The 16,885-nt window shown below is 44.6% G+C and overlaps 1 protein-coding gene across 5 annotated transcripts in view; it reads right to left on the reverse strand.

The window, feature by feature from the left end:
• Positions 1-2,249: 2,249 nt before the first annotated feature.
• Positions 2,250-16,885, reverse strand: part of tfeb (transcription factor EB) — a 28,771-nt gene continuing 14,135 nt past the window's right edge. For 4 of the 5 annotated variants that reach the window (XM_070959694.1, XM_070959693.1, XM_070959691.1 and 1 more), the window contains 10 exons: positions 14,604-14,708; positions 13,878-14,075; positions 10,942-11,040; positions 10,613-10,801; positions 9,796-9,885; positions 5,669-5,786; positions 5,411-5,467; positions 4,704-4,779; positions 4,441-4,588; positions 2,250-4,354 (listed from right to left, as the gene is read on the reverse strand). In XM_070959694.1, the coding sequence (XP_070815795.1) occupies positions 3,782-4,354; positions 4,441-4,588; positions 4,704-4,779; positions 5,411-5,467; positions 5,669-5,786; positions 9,796-9,885; positions 10,613-10,801; positions 10,942-11,040; positions 13,878-14,075; positions 14,604-14,633 (1,578 nt within the window). In that variant the 5' untranslated portion in view covers positions 14,634-14,708 and the 3' untranslated portion in view covers positions 2,250-3,781. The remainder of the gene's footprint in view (positions 4,355-4,440; positions 4,589-4,703; positions 4,780-5,410; positions 5,468-5,668; positions 5,787-9,795; positions 9,886-10,612; positions 10,802-10,941; positions 11,041-13,877; positions 14,076-14,603; positions 14,709-16,885) is intronic. The other variant, XM_070959692.1, reaches the window with a different exon arrangement.

The raw sequence follows: 16,885 nt of genomic DNA on the forward strand, positions 1-16,885 counted from the left end.
TTAGTATTTTCTTATTAGTGGTGTTTACTGAGAATGCTGTCCTGCTATGGTGGGGATTTTATGAAAAAGGTTTTTTTTTTCAACAGGGCAAAAAAAAGACGATCAATATCCCCAACAGTTTTCTGCACAAAAAGCATTATGAGCATCACTCAACTCTGCCGGTGAACAAACAAAACATGAGGTTGGCTTCTTAAGAAGTGTTTCAAAGAGGTTAATTGCACAGTAGCTCAGTCCTTCCCATGACTGCTGAGACAGAAGAGAGTTGAAGGAGACACTGGGACCTTCTTGTGCAATATAGATCTATGGTGCTCCCTGGTGGACATATGATGTAACAACATTTAGCAAGTTCATCCAATCTGTCTTTATGCCAAATATAACTTTTCTTCAGCGACACTCCAGCTTTTCATCTGTACTGTCACAAAATCTGTCTCCCAGAATATCCACGTTTCCCAGTTTTTAAAACGTATGGTTTGGTTTTGGTATTTGGTATTTGGTTTTATTTCTAAATGCAAAAGAGGCTTGTAGAAGTTTGTTTAGACGCATGTACATTTCTTCACCAAATCTTTTTTCTTCTTCTCCTTCCGACTTTCATTCTTTCTCAGGACGCTTACATTAACCATAACAAGTTGGAAACCTAAAATTGATAAAGATGGGACGTGTTTTCAGGCGAAAAAGTCAAACTAGAGTCCATGAAAATGCAAGTATTGTTCATTTTAAAGGTTTAACAGCTGGACATAAGATGTCTCCTACTTCACCCTGAAAAGCTCACCCTCAGCCAAAACCGAGCAATATTTATGTCCAAACCCAAGTAATAAGTGCACGCGCACACACACACACACACACACTCAGATTTCTCAAGTCATATGAATAAAGAAAACACTAAAAGCCAGTGGATGGATTCTGGTAGAACATTTTATATTCTCAGTAAAGTCAGAACCACTTTTCCCTGTGTAGTTTGCTCTGCAGAGCGCCCTCTAGTGGAAGAGCAGAGGAGGCCTGAGCAGCTCTTTGGAGTGTCGGCTGGGTGACAGTACAACATCAGTCAAACTGTGGCTGATTGGGAAAAGGCACAACGCTGTCAGACGGACAGAGACAAACGCACAGTCAGCGCTCCCACTCCAGGGCAACCACGACTCCTCGGCTCAGAGTTTATGCGAAGTCAGCCGTCTTCCAGTCTCCATGGAAACCAAAGTCAAAGTCAGGCACGGCGAAACCCGCCGGCCAGCTTCGGTCTGACCAGAACCACTGGTGAAGCTTACATTCATAAAATGAGCAATCTGAATTCAATCGAATCAAAGAATCACCTTTCATCTACACCTGGCTCCAAATTTCAAGGTTAAAACAAAGAGAAAAATAAAATCCCAATCATATAAAAATGGCATCAAAAATTTACAGAATTACTTCATCTCTCTGAAGTCAGTTGAAATCTGAAGTTCACAAACGGCTCCCCACTCCTTCCCCAGTGAAACATTGGTGGCTTAAATTATAGTGTGCTTACTGAACATGGTTTTGAGAAGAAAGGGTAGTTTTGGAATAAAATTGAAACAGAGCTAAAACAACAAATACAAATAAAATACATTTAAGTGGCTTAGTGGCATATAACATCTGAAATAAATCTCATTCCATCATTCCTCCATGTACAAATTCAGAACAGTAATATAGTTTCCAGTGCTTTGGGAGATAAAATAAACAACAAACTATATAGTAAAGAAAATAACCACTTCTTTTAATCAAAAAAAAAAAACAAAAACACCATCAAAGTTTTTTTTTTCTTTTCCACTTCCTTTATCGATACTGATCATAAGCTAAATCAAATCAAAGCCAAGCCCCAAGGTTTACCACAGTAGAGGCACAGCCCAGGTCCACCTCAGCATGCCTCAGCCATCACTGAGCCAGCTGGAGCCGCAGACAGGAGCTGTACCTCTGCAGCTGGCAGCTTCACTCGACTCCGCCCGGAGGGACTGAAGCACAGGAGACTTGTTAATGTGCTGATTTGAAAAGAGCCTCAAGGCTGCAGTGTGTGCATCGTATGAATGTGAGACACTGTGCGCATTATTATGGATGTGTGTCGTAGATGAGCGTCTGCACGTTTAGTGCAAGCCTGTTTGTGAACCGAGAGAGCGTGAATGCATGAGCGTGTGTGCCAATGCTGTGCTTTTACAGTGATGATTACACTACTTCAGCCATCAGCCGAGACAGCAAAGCAATCTCTTTCTCTCGCCAGCATTAAACCCCGTCACTATATCTTTCTTTCACCCGGGCCTCTCGTACGGGCCAGGCCCTGCAGAGCCAATCGGTGAAAATCATGAAACGTTCATCTCCTACAAGGGTATAGCTGGTACAGAAGCAAACTCGAAAGAATTTACGGGCATAATAGAAGTTGAAACTAAGTCTAAACTCTGCTCGTGACCTCTGACCTATAAAAACATGCCTTTGAAGAGCAGCAGCTGCAAAAATCAAAAGGCACATTGATAGCGGTTACGAGGCTGACGCCGCTCAGGTTAACATCTGCTTCTGCTGAGAAAAGATCCTTCCTGTGTATTCTGTTGCAGTACCTGAGTATTCTGACACCTCACAGGTTTGGTTGACACAGTTTGTTTGAAGACTATCAAATGGTCTTCTGTACTCTCTCACCAGAGTCGACATGCTTTACAGTGTCTTCTTCAGGTAAAGGTCATGACAGTGTCAAGTGTTACATGCAGAAACCAGGGGACGGTAGCGTGTGTGTGTGTGTGTGTGTGTGTGTGTGTGTGAGAAGACAACATTTACAGCCAGAAGTGGGGTCGATGTGATGAATGAAATGGGCTCATGCCTCTTACAGTAAATTGTCCATCCAGTGATAGCTATAAAATACTTCTTATAATGTGGACACTTTAAGAATACACCTCGGCTCAGCAGACTTAACACAGATCTTTGTCAAACACCAAACAGCTAGTGCTAGAGGCCAAAGCAAACTGTGGAATAACAGATCGAGGAACACAACAATGTGACGACAGCAACCCCATCAGAGAAATTATGCATGCAGGACCACAAAGCTATTTCCATTTTATTCACTATCGTCCTCTCAATCATTTACGGTTGCTAAAAGAGGTTGATGTAAGGAGAAAATAACTTGTCCTTGATCGAGTGAGACAATGCACTCGGTTGTCCTTGTATCTGATAACTTCAGTCTAATTAACAGCTGCTTTTGTGCCTTGTTCAATTATGATTCAGAGCCACCTTTATGGAAACAAGGCCGAATGTGCTGTGACTCCTGACCTGGCAGTGTTGGTTCACCCCGTGTAAATGCTCAGTCTGTTGGGTAAAGTTTCAAGCTGCTCAGTTTATCTCACATGCACGTGTGTGTGTGTGTGTGTGTGTGTGTGTGTGTGTGTGTGTGTGTGTGTGTGTGTGTGTGTGTGTGTGTGTGTGTGTGTGTGTGTGTGTGTGTGTGTGTGTGTGTGTGTGTGTGCGTGCGTGCGTGCGCGCGTACAAATGTCTATTCACTTTACAGAATGTTTTCAGCTGTGTGAGTGCTGTGTACCATCTTTTGCTCGTGCCATTAAGGATAACTGTACCACAAATGACTGTCGTGGGTAGAACTGTGTGCTGTGTGTGTTCTGGGTGAATGACGTCGCGTCCGGTGGCTGTTGTATGTGCTGTACATGTGTTGCGTTTTTCCAATGTACTGCTGCTTTTTGTGCCGTTTTATATTTTTTCCTGCAACCTCTCTGAAACCTCTGCATGTGCCTGTTCACATGTTTGTGTGAGTGAATGTGTGTGTGTCTATGTAGGCATGTGTCTACAGTATGTCTCCATCCTCTATGCTGAAGCTGGATCTGCGGCTGGAGTCAACCGAGGCTTCAGGGGACATCGCAGAGAGCAGCGGGTCTCCGCCTATAGGGGACAAGGGCTCGTCCATCATCAGGAAGCCCAGCTCGCCTCTCCTCCCCTGGACATCCAGTCCACCCAGGTCGCCTAGCCCCGACATGCCGTCTGAGAAGCCGGATATCCCATCACACAAGTCCAGCGACTGGGTAAAGTCAAAGGGCTGGGAGCTGCCTACAGATGGGAACTGGACGGGTGGCTGGGGCTGCAGGTGGTGGGGGAGCGGTGGCAGCTGCCTGGGCTGAGGCTGAGCCTGGCCATGGTGATGGAGGTGGCTTTGCGGGAGGAAGTGGTGCTGCTGGGCCTGGGGGTGAGCCTGGTTCTGGGATAAGTGCTGGGCCTGGTGGTGGGCTTGTGCCTGGTGGTGAGAGAGGTTCTCCTCTGGGCTGGCCTCTTGTTTTATATATGGAGCCATCAGGTCAGTGGGGTTCAGGCCAGAGGGAGAGTTGCTGGGGAGGCCGTGCAGACGAGCCTGCATCTCCAACTCCTGCAGACAGTGGGTGGAGGGCAACATCAGTCTCAATGCATTTAGCTGTGACTGTGTTTCTCTGCATGTGTGTGTGGGTGTGTTACCTGGATGCGTAGCAACAGGTGTTTGTTCGCCATCTCCATCCTTTTGAAGTTGTTCTCCACCTCTCTGGTCCTCTGAACATCCTTCTGCATGCGTTTGATGTACTCTACAGAGGCTCGCAATATAGTGCCTTTGTTCCAGCGCACATCACTATGCGCACAGTAAAAGACAAACAGCCAGTTTTCGTAGGTAAGTAACTGGCAGTAAATGATTTAATTCAAATACTTCTCAAACACAGAAAATCCATGTAGCAAAAGCAACTCACAGGTCATTGGTTTTGGGGATCATGGTGCCCAGCTCTTTGATACGATCATTGATGTTGAATCTCCTCCTCCTTTCGACTGTTGAAGAGGAACGAAGGGACGAAGGGAAAGACATGATGAGGACAATAGTGCACAGATCTCAAAGGCATGAAAGAGGGAGCAACAAATAACTTCTTTAAGGCAGATTGTGACCTTTGGAACTGCAAAGATCAGTTGTCAAGTGCATGTATTGTATAGCATCAACACAGACAGTAAAGGTGATACAAAGGGTTTAATTCTGGAGCTGAAGAGTTGGCATTATATTGCATATGAAAAAAGTGTAGATCAGTGGATCTCTCTCTCTCTCTGCGCACGCACGCACGCACGCACGCACGCACGCACGCACGCACGCACGCACGCACGCACGCACGCACGCACACACACACACACACACACACACACACACACACACACACACACACACACACACAGAGTCACAGGCAATTACACTTAGGTGCCAGAGCAGCAGAAATGACCAGGTTAACCATCCACCCACTAGTTGCACTCTGTCAGCTAAATCAGTGCAAGGCTGTATAAAACTGTTTCTGCGTGTGTGCTGATGAGAGTGTGCGTGCGTGCGTGCGTGTGCATATGTTTCCAAGGGCATGTGCAGTACTGGGATGTGTAAGCAGAAATGTGGGTAAAGCTGCATGCAGAGGGAGAGACTTACTCAGATTGTGGTTGTCTTTCTTCTGTCTCTCCTTGGCCAGCGCACGGGCTTCTGCATCTTTGCAACAACAAAAAGTGATTAACAAACTGTCTCAACAGGAACAGTGTTTCAATGGTGTCGACAAATGCCACAACATCAATTACAGGACCGGGCAAATGTTTTACAATCACTCAATGTAAAACTGTCTTTTATAGAACTTAGAACGTCTCAATAGTTTCAGTTCAGATGATTTGCTTGTTCTTCTTTCAACTTTCGCACCTGACAGTTCTCGTTTGATGGTCAGGTTGGCAGGACAGGAGTTACTGGTCATAGCAATGGCTGGCCCCTTCATCCCAGGACCTGTGTACACGTCCAGGTGACTGCTAGACAGGGGGAGCTGGGGAGGGCGCGCGCACACACACACACACAGCCACACATACACACAACAAATTTACACATTTAGGAAAGCATCAATCTACACAATTAATTTAAAACATGTCAGATCTAAACAAGTGCAGCTCATAGATCTGTGACACAAATGAAGGAGTGAAAATGTACGCCCCCGTGCAACGACAGCTGGCTCATGCGAGAGTGAAGGAAGCCGTGTGAAAGCTTTGTTGTTCATGAACAGATTGCGCTGAATGAAACAGATGTTCAAAGAGCTATGATCTAGTTGTAAAACACCTTGCAAAGAATATAATCAACACAATGGAAACTCAATGCCTCTTCTACAGGCTGCAGTTTAACATGCTGTCAAATGATATAAAATAAGAGTTATGTGATTTGATTGAACTATAATATGAGAGGACTGGGTCTTGAATCAGATTTAAAAGGTAGTTAAAACACAAAGTAATGCTGAATCAAACTCAAATCACTCTGGTGTTAAAATCGAATTATTTCCCCCTTTTTTCTAGACTACTGCACTTGTTTACAGCTTCTTTACACCTTTATAAGTACCTTTATAAAGTCAGTGCCAATGTTTAGTGTGCTGTAAAGAACAGATAGCAGGAGATAATGCAATAATATCACACCTAAGAGCAGCCTGCCAAACACACAGCAATGATTGACTATCATGGTGTCTGTCTTATCTGTCTTTATGGCTTCTCCAGCTCCTGAACTCGCTCTTGTGGACTGGTCCCCTAACTCTTGCACTTTAGACGTTGCACAACAGCTGTGATTTAGTTTAGCACAGACTCCTAAAAAGATGTGATTTCCTCTTTTAGTTGTACTTTAGTTGTATAGTTTGAGTGCAGGGAACTTCTTATGCATCGTTAGCTCTGTTGTCGCAGTCCCTAAAGCGAGGGCACTGTGACACTGCTAATGAGGCCTGAGAGATAAAGAACTTAAACGAAGAGATACCTTATCTGCTAGCTACTGTGTCAGCCGTGAGATCAAACGTACCAACGTACATAAATGCACACACACGGAACTAAAGGCTTGCATCTGTATGTAAATGATATGCTCTCTAAACGAATGCTAAGATTACATCTAAATCTTCACCAGTGAGGAGGAAATTACAGTGTTGTGGTTTACAGCTCTACCATTTAGAAAATATTAGATATAAAAAAAAAAAAAAGAGGCCATTCTTCAAATATTGATGCACTGTATTGTATCAGCTGCACAGGAACTTAAGTTGAGCTGTTTCGATATGGAAAATCACATCTTAAAGTATCAAGTTCATCACTTTCAACAACATACAGTAATGCGACTGGTAACAGAAGTGATTTTCAGGTGACAATCTCCAACACTTCAAACATCATTTAGGACAAAAACTTACATATTAACTGCTTTTCACTGTAGGTTTTCCGTATTATAAGAGGCAAAATCCCAAAATAATCTCCTCCATGCTTCTGCACTGGCCTCCCATGTCCTAGCCAGGCAGCTTATCTCCTTCACTATGACCCACTCCAGTGGGAACCCATCTAACTCCACTGAACAAGGCAACTCAGTGTGGCTCAGTGTAACCATCCACACACACACACACACACACACACACACACACACACACACACACACACACACACACACACACACACACACTTCAAGAGGCAAACTGCTCACTTGTGCCTGGTATTCAGTGGTGCTTTGACTAAACTTTGAGATTCCAAGAATTCCATGGAGTTTGCTGCTGTAATCCCCATCAGGATTAGCAGGTGAGGTTTACTCACTGGTGTCAGTTGGGAATAAGGCACCGTGCTTTCTGTCACAGTATCTGTAATATGCTCTGAAAATGCACGCTGCTAACATATTGATCTGTGCTTTATTGTGCTGGCTTTGCACACACTGATCATCCTCAGGGTTGATCAATCACCTAATCTAAACATCAGAGTGATGTTACAAATACCCACACTGACACACACACAAACACATTCATGCAGACACGCTCACACTGATTAAACCAATCAACCACAGAGGATACACTCTGAGATAAAGCTACAGAAGGCTGTTGAGGTTTCTCTCCCTCTCTCTCTCACCAACACACATACACACGTACACACACACGCACACACACACACACACACACACACACACACACACACACACACACACACACACACACACACACACACACACACACACACACACACACACACACACACACACACACACACACACACACACACACACACACCTCTTAAGCAGTGAGCCAGACAGATCACCATACAATGAGCTGATGAGCTGAGCCTGCACTTGCTGGGATCTGCTAATTTTCATACTTCAGTTGCATGGTGAACCTCAACATGATGCTCAACATCAATTCAGACATGCAAGAATTTGTGATTCCAGTCCTGCAGAATCACCGATCATGTGGAACAAACAAACCGACCAAAAAAAAAGACAGCTCTAGTAATGAAAACCTCACCCGCCCCACCACCCCTGCTGCAGCTCGTTTTATAATCAGTGACCCGTGGCTGGGAGTTAGAGTCTTCGCTGCATCCATCGAAACTGTGGCTCACTAAGAGAAAAAGCTGAACTCCTACGACACAAACCAAAGTCATTTTAAAAGAGTCTGACAAACAGCAAACGCTTCACTGTCTTACCAGCTGTATTTGGTCTCCTTCAATAACTTCCACAATTGCATACGTCTTACTCATCTCCTTCATCCTCCACTCCTCTCCCTTGGCCAGCGTTCGCTCCTCTCTCTCAGGAACCAGCAGCACATGCAGCTCTCTGTGGCACCGCCGCCCCTGTCCCGTGAGACTGACCTGGGCAGCACCGATCCCGTCTTTCTTCTACCTCCACTCCCCACCAAACAAGAGTGAACTTTCCCCTAACTGGACTTTCAGCCTGTTTTCCCCTTGCACAAATTGCCCTCATCCCCCCTTTCCCTCCTCCCTTCTTTTCCTCCCCCTCTCCTTCTCCACCTCCCCCTCTCTCTCTCTGAATGTCTTGTAAACAAGTTGAACTCTAACTGCTGGCAGTTTAATTGTTAATTTTCTGAGTTTGTTCCCTCAAACACAAAGCATGGCACAGTCCTCGCCTGACATGCTCTTCCCTACTATTTCTAACCGCGTCCACCGTGGTTTAAGTATGGAATGTGTAGTGTTTAAGTCAATTATACACTGTTGCATGTGTGTATGTGAGTTTGTGGATATGGCTGCATAAAGACATAACCTACTGCCTCCCAGGAGAGGTTTAGTGCAAAATGACTGTGGCTGCCTTGCACCATTTGTTACACTCATTGTGGTTTGACAGGACTAACAAAACCATCACAATCTCTAATAACAGCAGCAAAAACTAACAGCGTTAACAATAAAAGAGAGGCCTGACAAAGACAGAGAAAGACTGAACAGATGCAGGAACAGTGATTACAGGAACTACTGAAAAGCCAACGTCTGAGTACTGATGACTCGGCACATCCAACCCTATGACTCATTTAGGCCAGACTGGGCCCAAAATATAACCTGAAGTGGATTAGAGTTTCAGCCAAAACAAGTTTAGTGAATACAGCTTTGGGTGGTTCTAGTGTGGTATTTAAAGGTGTCTAACTGATGTGGACCAGCACAGAACATATGTTGCATAGCAATTTGTGAATAGCTAATTAATTATTTATTAATTATATTACAAAGTACAATTACCTGCTTATTAGTCAGTTTATCATAGTTTATATCATTTTTAATAATTCGGTAATGGTTTAAAATAAGGCCATAGGTGAATCACCTCTTGCCATTGGAACACTTTTCGGCAGACTAAACTTCACTTATTTGTGTCGCTTTTCTTCTCAGTAAAAGATGCATCAAGTCGAGCCAAGACAGTTTTTTTAATATAACCCAAACTCACAAATTTGCCTCAAAGGGTTTTACAATCTGAACTGCATATGACACCCAGCATCCTTCAGAGGCAGATGGATGCAAAGTCGTATAAAAGTCACAGTAACACGTTGTGGGTGGGCCGGCTCCACTTACTGTGTTTGGCATCTGGACAGGATCAATGTATCCCTGAATGTCATCGTAATTGGACTGCATGCTGATGATGTCATCAATGACCTCATCCATCTGAAAAAAAAAAGCAGGAGAAGAGCGTTACTAGTGTGATTTTGACAAGTTTAAACAGCTATTGAAAAACTGCACATTTCCATGTTTAGCAAATACCACACAGATGACTGTCACCTCTCGTCCGTTAATTAAAGCGACTGAAACCTGATGTAGACCTCCAGGTGAATTCGCCTGCAGGTGCATGTCTCACTCAAGACATTAACGATCACTTGTATGTCATGAAGGCTATTTTCTCGCAGAGAGACTGAAGGAAATGAGGTCCAGAGTGGGAGAAAGGGGAGGAGGAGAGCTGGTCAAAGTCTGCATGGTTCAAAGGGCCGTACATTCTGCTGTTTCTCTGTCCCTTGTTAAGCTGTAATTACTCTCGCAAGGCCATAATGGAGCAATTAAATTCCAATGATGGCCAATCTCAGTTATCGCACGTTAGTCAACACCTTCATCCACTCACCTACTGTATGCAAGACACATTAACACCAAGGCTTCTACAAGTGCTGCTCCAGCCTACCGAAGACCAATTAAATCATTACGCTGCTTTCAATAAAATATGGAGATCATGTCACTTAGGTACATTCAGGTAACTGTCAATCCTCAGAATTTTATACAGGAGTGTAATTAAGTTGTATTTTATGGTTATTTGTTCAGTGTGGCTATTCTAAATTGTACTTTATAACTTAACCAGGAATTAATGTTTATACGTTTATGTTTGTCGGATTCTTGCAGCGTATACCTCTTTCTCGTGGCTGGAGCCGATGTTGAGCATAGCCATGGGGCTGTTGGGGGCGCTGTTTCCAGACATGAGCTGCTCAGTGCGCATGTGTGGGGAGTGGAGGGGTGGGGGGGCAGACGCCGAACCCCCTGTAGGTCCCATGTTTGTGGGAGGAGATGGCGGCACCAGCCCTGCGACTGCATGGACCGTCTGTGGACAGAGAGAAAGAGAGGGTGTTAATGACAGCGTGCTGACATTGGTGAATGCGCTGCAATGCTATGTGGAGTTCATCTAATGTGAGACTGACAGACCTAAACAGAGATACAGAGCAGAAGCATCCAGAAAAGTACCTGTTTGGTGGCATAGGTGGTGGACAGGTATTCTTTCACCTGTTGCTTCAGGGACTGACGGATGTGGTAGTCTGTGGGATTCTCAAGGTGGGTCTGTACCTGTACCAGGGTTAGACAGCAGAAGAATGTGATCAATTCTCATTCCATTATCAATTCTGCACATTGGTCCAATTCTTTGCTGAACTTGTTAATGATTCCCTTTTTAGCCGTTTCTGGTGGAAACGCATTATATTCAGGATTTATCGACATACTTAGTGTTCATTTAAGACACAATCTGTAATCCAAATATAAACAAAAGCACTGAGAGCTGCTGTTACTCCCAAAATGACTGGCATCTCTTTACAACGACAAATACTACACATGACTGAGAAGTTATGGTCAAAAATAACAGAATCGGCCTGTACGCATACATTACACCTTAAACTGGAGCAAAAAACAGTCAAAGATGACCATGAATGATTTGATCTGAGTCAGTTTATCATTTAGATTTTCAATCCATTTTTAATCTCAGTACTCTGAAAGATGCACTTGCATGAGCTCAAACAGATGCAGCTGTAAGGCTACGTTCCCACCAAACGCGATGAAACAAGATTGCACATAAGAAGGTTACATACAAAGTCAATGCAAAGACGCGATTTGAAGCGTCATTTTGCCGGGCGATGCGATGGACGCGATTGCGCGGCGCGATGGACGCGTTGGCCGCGAAAATCGCTCTCATCGCGTCGCCCCATCGCGCCATCGCTTCATCGCTCGAGTTGAAATTATTGAACTTTTGCGGCGGATTCGCGTGAAGACGCGCCGCGACAGCCTATCAGCGTTGAGATCGTCATCGACGTGCTGACGTACGGACGTGGTCGACGAGAGAATGAAATGGCAGAAGAAATGTTGTTGCTGGGCGGGCTCGTCGCGCGACGCGATGACGCCGCAAGGGGTTTTTGTACCAGCGTCAAAACTGGAGCGTCTTGCGCGACGTGATTTCATTTGAGGCGCGATTTGAGGCATTTGGTGGGAACGTAGCCTAAGTGTAAGCCAACAAAGACTACATTTGTTTCCAAATTTTTTACTGCAGTCATTCCTTTTTGCCATTGTAGTCTACTTTTAAAATACACCCACACATTTGTGCATTCTGCAAAGGCTGAATGGAACACAAACAAACACAAAACAGCTTAACGATGATGAAGCTTCCATAAACACAGCGCTTTCATCAGAATTACATTATAATTAATACAGAAATGTTTAGTGTGTTATATAAGCTTACTAGCTCAGCATGGTTCAACACCAATGTTTGACAGACAATACACTGAGTATGTGCACCAGAGGAGTAGCCCATTATCCCTGTCCCATAACACTGTGGCACTGGGAGCCTTTATATCGTAGCAATGACTACAGGAGCAAAGCCACACTAAATCCTATGGCATGGCAACATAGAGCAATGGACTGGCCTCATTCCTTCACATCAAAGAGTAAGAGGCCTGCTCCCCATTACTCCAGAGAAAGACTCAACTCCTCAGCCCTCCAAACCCCCCTCTGTTTTATAACCAACAGCAGGATTATATCAAATGAACCAGAAACTTTTCAATAAATACATGTTTTTACACCTTCATTCTACTTTGTGTTCGCATGTTCTTTACAGCAAATCTTGACACTTCGGATAAATACACTCCACGGGCTGTCAGCTTTAAATATGTCTGGGTGTCATGAGCCAGACGAGCAACTATTCAGTCATAACACTTCGATCTGTTCGGCCCAACTCTGTCAGCACAGATGATGTCCAAAAAACACAGTGCAGGAGGCATGACAGGCTCGGTGAGACTGATGGACAGACAGCTCACCTTGTCCACAAAATCTAAGGAAAGACACTGACAACTCTGAACACACACGCATGTGCACAGAGTAAACTGTTGATACAGCCAACTGCCTCACACGGTTGCCAATGCATACAAACTGTGCAGATTTACAGTTAAAAATACCATAAAGCAACACAAACACGCATATAATGCACTATTACACAAACCCACACACACAAACACACAGCATCAAAGATAAGGACACACACAAGCATCTTAGGAATCGGGCAAAATGTCACTTCAGCGTTATCTTCCCTGTCTGACTCAGACTATCTACATTGCTCCTGTCTGTCCTATCGCACAACATGTCAAACCTCTCTTATCTGCCTGTCTCCCTCCGCCCTTCTGTCCCCCTGCCTGCTTGCTGCTCCACCGCATTTTTCTCTCGGCCTTTTTTCAAACCTGATCCCCGATTTTCCGCAGTGTGGCAGTGCTGCTGATGTGTGAGAGGCCACAATGGTCAGTGAAGTCCTCACCATGTCCACGTGAGTGTATTAATGGTAGTGCCACAGCCCCCTGTCTTTTTCAAAGCCCCCTTCTCAACCAACATCTTTTCTCTCCTCTACCAGTCCCCTCAATGACATCTGTTTGTTTAATGCTCTGTCTTTGCATTGTGACCAGAAGTGAGAAGTTTTCTTACACTCATTACTGTAGTATACTGCAGGATGGATGGGATTCTGTGTCCAATAAACAATGGATCAAATCACAAATTCAGATATTTTTCTTTTCCTGCCCAAATACTTCAAAATAAGTCATTTCCAACCTTTAGCTTATGTATCAGTCATTGTCAAAAGCACAGACGAACCTGACACAATACAGTCCAATCAAGTGATGAGCATATCGACATAAAAATCAACTGTTCCATCAGTTTCAAGTCAAAATATCATGGAATGATTCCGGCTTCTCAAACTTGAGGACTTGCTTTCTGTCTTCGTTTTTATATCATATTGAACTCAATATCTTTGACTTTTTCACAAACAAATAATCCAAAGTCATCACCCTGGACTCTTTCATGGCCATGTTCAGACATTTGGCTATTTGAGCATTAATTGCAACAAATGATAATTACAACGATGCAGCCCGACTGACCTTGAGAACCTCCACAGGGACCTGCATGCTTTGGTAATGCTGTGGGGTGCTAATGGCTGGGGTGGGTGCAGGTGGCCCAGCCATGCGATGCTGCATATATTGCAGGGCTGCATTCTGCTGCTGCTGCTGCTGTTGCTGCTGTAGTTGCTGCTGCTGCCTCTCACGCTGCTCCTCTTGCTGCAGCTGGTCTCGCATCAGCTGGACACACACACACACACACACACACACACACACACACACACACACACACACACACACACACACACACACACACACACACACACACACACACACACACACACACACACACACACACACACACACACACACACACGCACACACACACATCACAGGAATGTTCGTTACAGCATGGTGACCTATAAACTGACTGTAGCGGGTGATGCTCCTTTTGGCTTTTTCAAATGGAGACAAAACAAGCAGACATCTCATAAACAGAGCATGACTGGTGACTCACACGTTTAAAAAGCACCATGTAAGAAGAGCATGTACAGTAAAAGCCGAATAGCAATGCCAGATTTATCAGTGGAAAAAATGATTCCTGCAGATAGAGCCCTTCAAATAAATGACACGCCCCAAAATGCTCTGACATCGCCTGGAGTGTGTTCCTCTCCAGTATCGACTCAATCAAACAGACTGTGATATCCACAGCTAATAACAGGCTTGCATGTGCTGCATATTCAATGGTGGAGGGTAGCTGTGTTGTACCTGCATGCGCAGGCCGATGCGTGAGGCCATTGCTGGGGGGCGAGGGGGCAGGGGAGGGCGAGCCGACGTCAATGCACCGCAGTCCAGCCCGAGAGGTAGAAGAAGCTGTGGGGGAGAAAGGAAGGGAGAAAAATGTGAGTGTTGGGCCAGAGGAAGGAAAAACAAGAGGGATGGTGGAAACAAACAGAACTGTAGGTAAAGTTAGATCTACCGAAAAATGTAATCCCCTCGATCAAAGCCCTGCAGGGAATCCTAAACAAGAAGAGTGGCCACCAAGAGTGGATGCAGTGTTAACACTTTACCTTGGCTGACATGTTCTCTGTGCAGAGAGGCCTCAGTCAAGGTGTAATTGTTAAGGGGTGCAGTCGTGATAGGAAGAGAGACGTGGGAGGAGAAGGGGAAGTGTGCCATGTTGTGATGCACTTTTTTAAATATGTTAACTGATCCATGCCTTTGTGGTCAGGTGCTCTTTATATTATACATTGACTTTCACTGACTTACGCGTTAGTTTTGTCTGTGTTTCTTTATTAGTGAAACTGATTCTGAGCTGTAGTTCGGGCAGCCCCACTCCTCATTTCAAGATGGCAATCAAAATATAACCTAAGTTCATGCTAATTATGACACTACTATGTCCATTCAAGCTCAGCTAAATACATATTCCCGACACAGAGATGAAACATACTCATCTTAGTCTGTTTAAGACGGCAAACAAACATATTTTCAGCAGTAGCAGCCACCTGTCGCTCCGCTTAGAGGTCACACCTGAAACCTTTATCTTGAGGCACCACTGGGCAAGTTGTCTTCCACTCACATGCACTCTATGTTCCCACTGAATCACCCAACTTTTTACAAGCTGTAAGACTCCTAATCCTATTTAGTGTGTATGCCTTAGAGCACCCACTGCCAGTGTCTCTGTGTGTCTGTACGAGGCCTCGAAAAACAGCCCAATCAGACAGGATGTGCACTGATGCTCATGTGATGTCTGACTTGTACATAAACATATGAGGGCTTTTCACGTCTAGGCATCACTATAATCTATGATGGGTTTTTTTACATCTCAAATGTACTGTCTTTACAAACAATTAAGAATATTGTCTACATCAAATACATCTTTCAATTGTCTCTTTGTCAATGTGAGTTGGAGTTAAGATCCATAAATCACACATCCCACAGCCCTGTTTTTCTATCTGAATGGTGCTTTGTAAATTCACCTTTGCTTTACAAACTTTCCCAGTCATGTAAGGAGATGACTAAAAGGAAATAATAATCAAGAGGTTTTGAATAAATCACTGTAAAAGAGCTACGCGATGTCATTTAGTTCTAAGTGAGCACACCACCTAGGTATTATTGACTGTGTGTAGTACTGCACTGGGCTCTGTCATATCTATTCTCAGGCCCCCAAATGTCCCTCCAAAAAAGGGTGAATTGTGAGACACTTCCTCGATAATGGTGGAGAGCTCTTGTGGGAGTCATGTGGTCTTGTTCTTGGGTGATCATGTGAGAAGAAGTGAACACCCACCAACCCTTTACAACACGTCCTCCTCTTTTCTCTCACGCATACACACTCACAAACACGCATACACGCACACGCTCAGTGGGGAGTCCCAGGACTGATAGTTCCCGTTCTGCAATGACTTGTGTTCATGCCCTGAATAACAAAGCTTGTCTGGACCCACAAAGGTGTGAGGAAACCCACCAAGGCCCAGGTTTCTACTCTATTCTCATGTGTAATGGTAATGTGCTGTGAGACAACTAGACACAGAGAAGCAGTGACAGGGACATCAGGGTCTAAACAGCCAATCAGAATCCGATTCCTCCAGTCTCTCATCAGAAACACTGTCTGTATATGGTCATAAAGAGAGAAAGACACACAGAGAGAGAGAAAAGCTCATTGTGCGTGAGGTACAATAAGAAGGGCAGCTCCTATTGAGGACTGAAGCCGCCTGTTGTCCGAAGTGTACATTTCAGCACCCGAGGGGGCACACACTGCCCGCTTTGTGCCCACTGGATGGCCCACATGAAAAACACACACCCATGCAGACAAACACACTGAAACGCACACATTCCAACATAAACATGGAGCACAACTTGGACTCAACGACAGGCTGACTCCATGTTAGCAGCTCAAAAATGGACTAAAATACTCTCATGTCCATAAACAAAGTGCACGGATCACAGCAGGGATTTTCCTGTAACACTCACAGCTTCTGCACTGCGCTAGCGTTCAAGACTGGCCCTCTCATTGTGGGGTCGTAACTTTCAAGGTGCTCACTCACACTGAC

The sequence above is a fragment of the Chaetodon trifascialis genome, chromosome 3 (assembly GCF_039877785.1).
Source record: "Chaetodon trifascialis isolate fChaTrf1 chromosome 3, fChaTrf1.hap1, whole genome shotgun sequence".
Taxonomy (NCBI): domain Eukaryota; kingdom Metazoa; phylum Chordata; class Actinopteri; order Chaetodontiformes; family Chaetodontidae; genus Chaetodon; species Chaetodon trifascialis.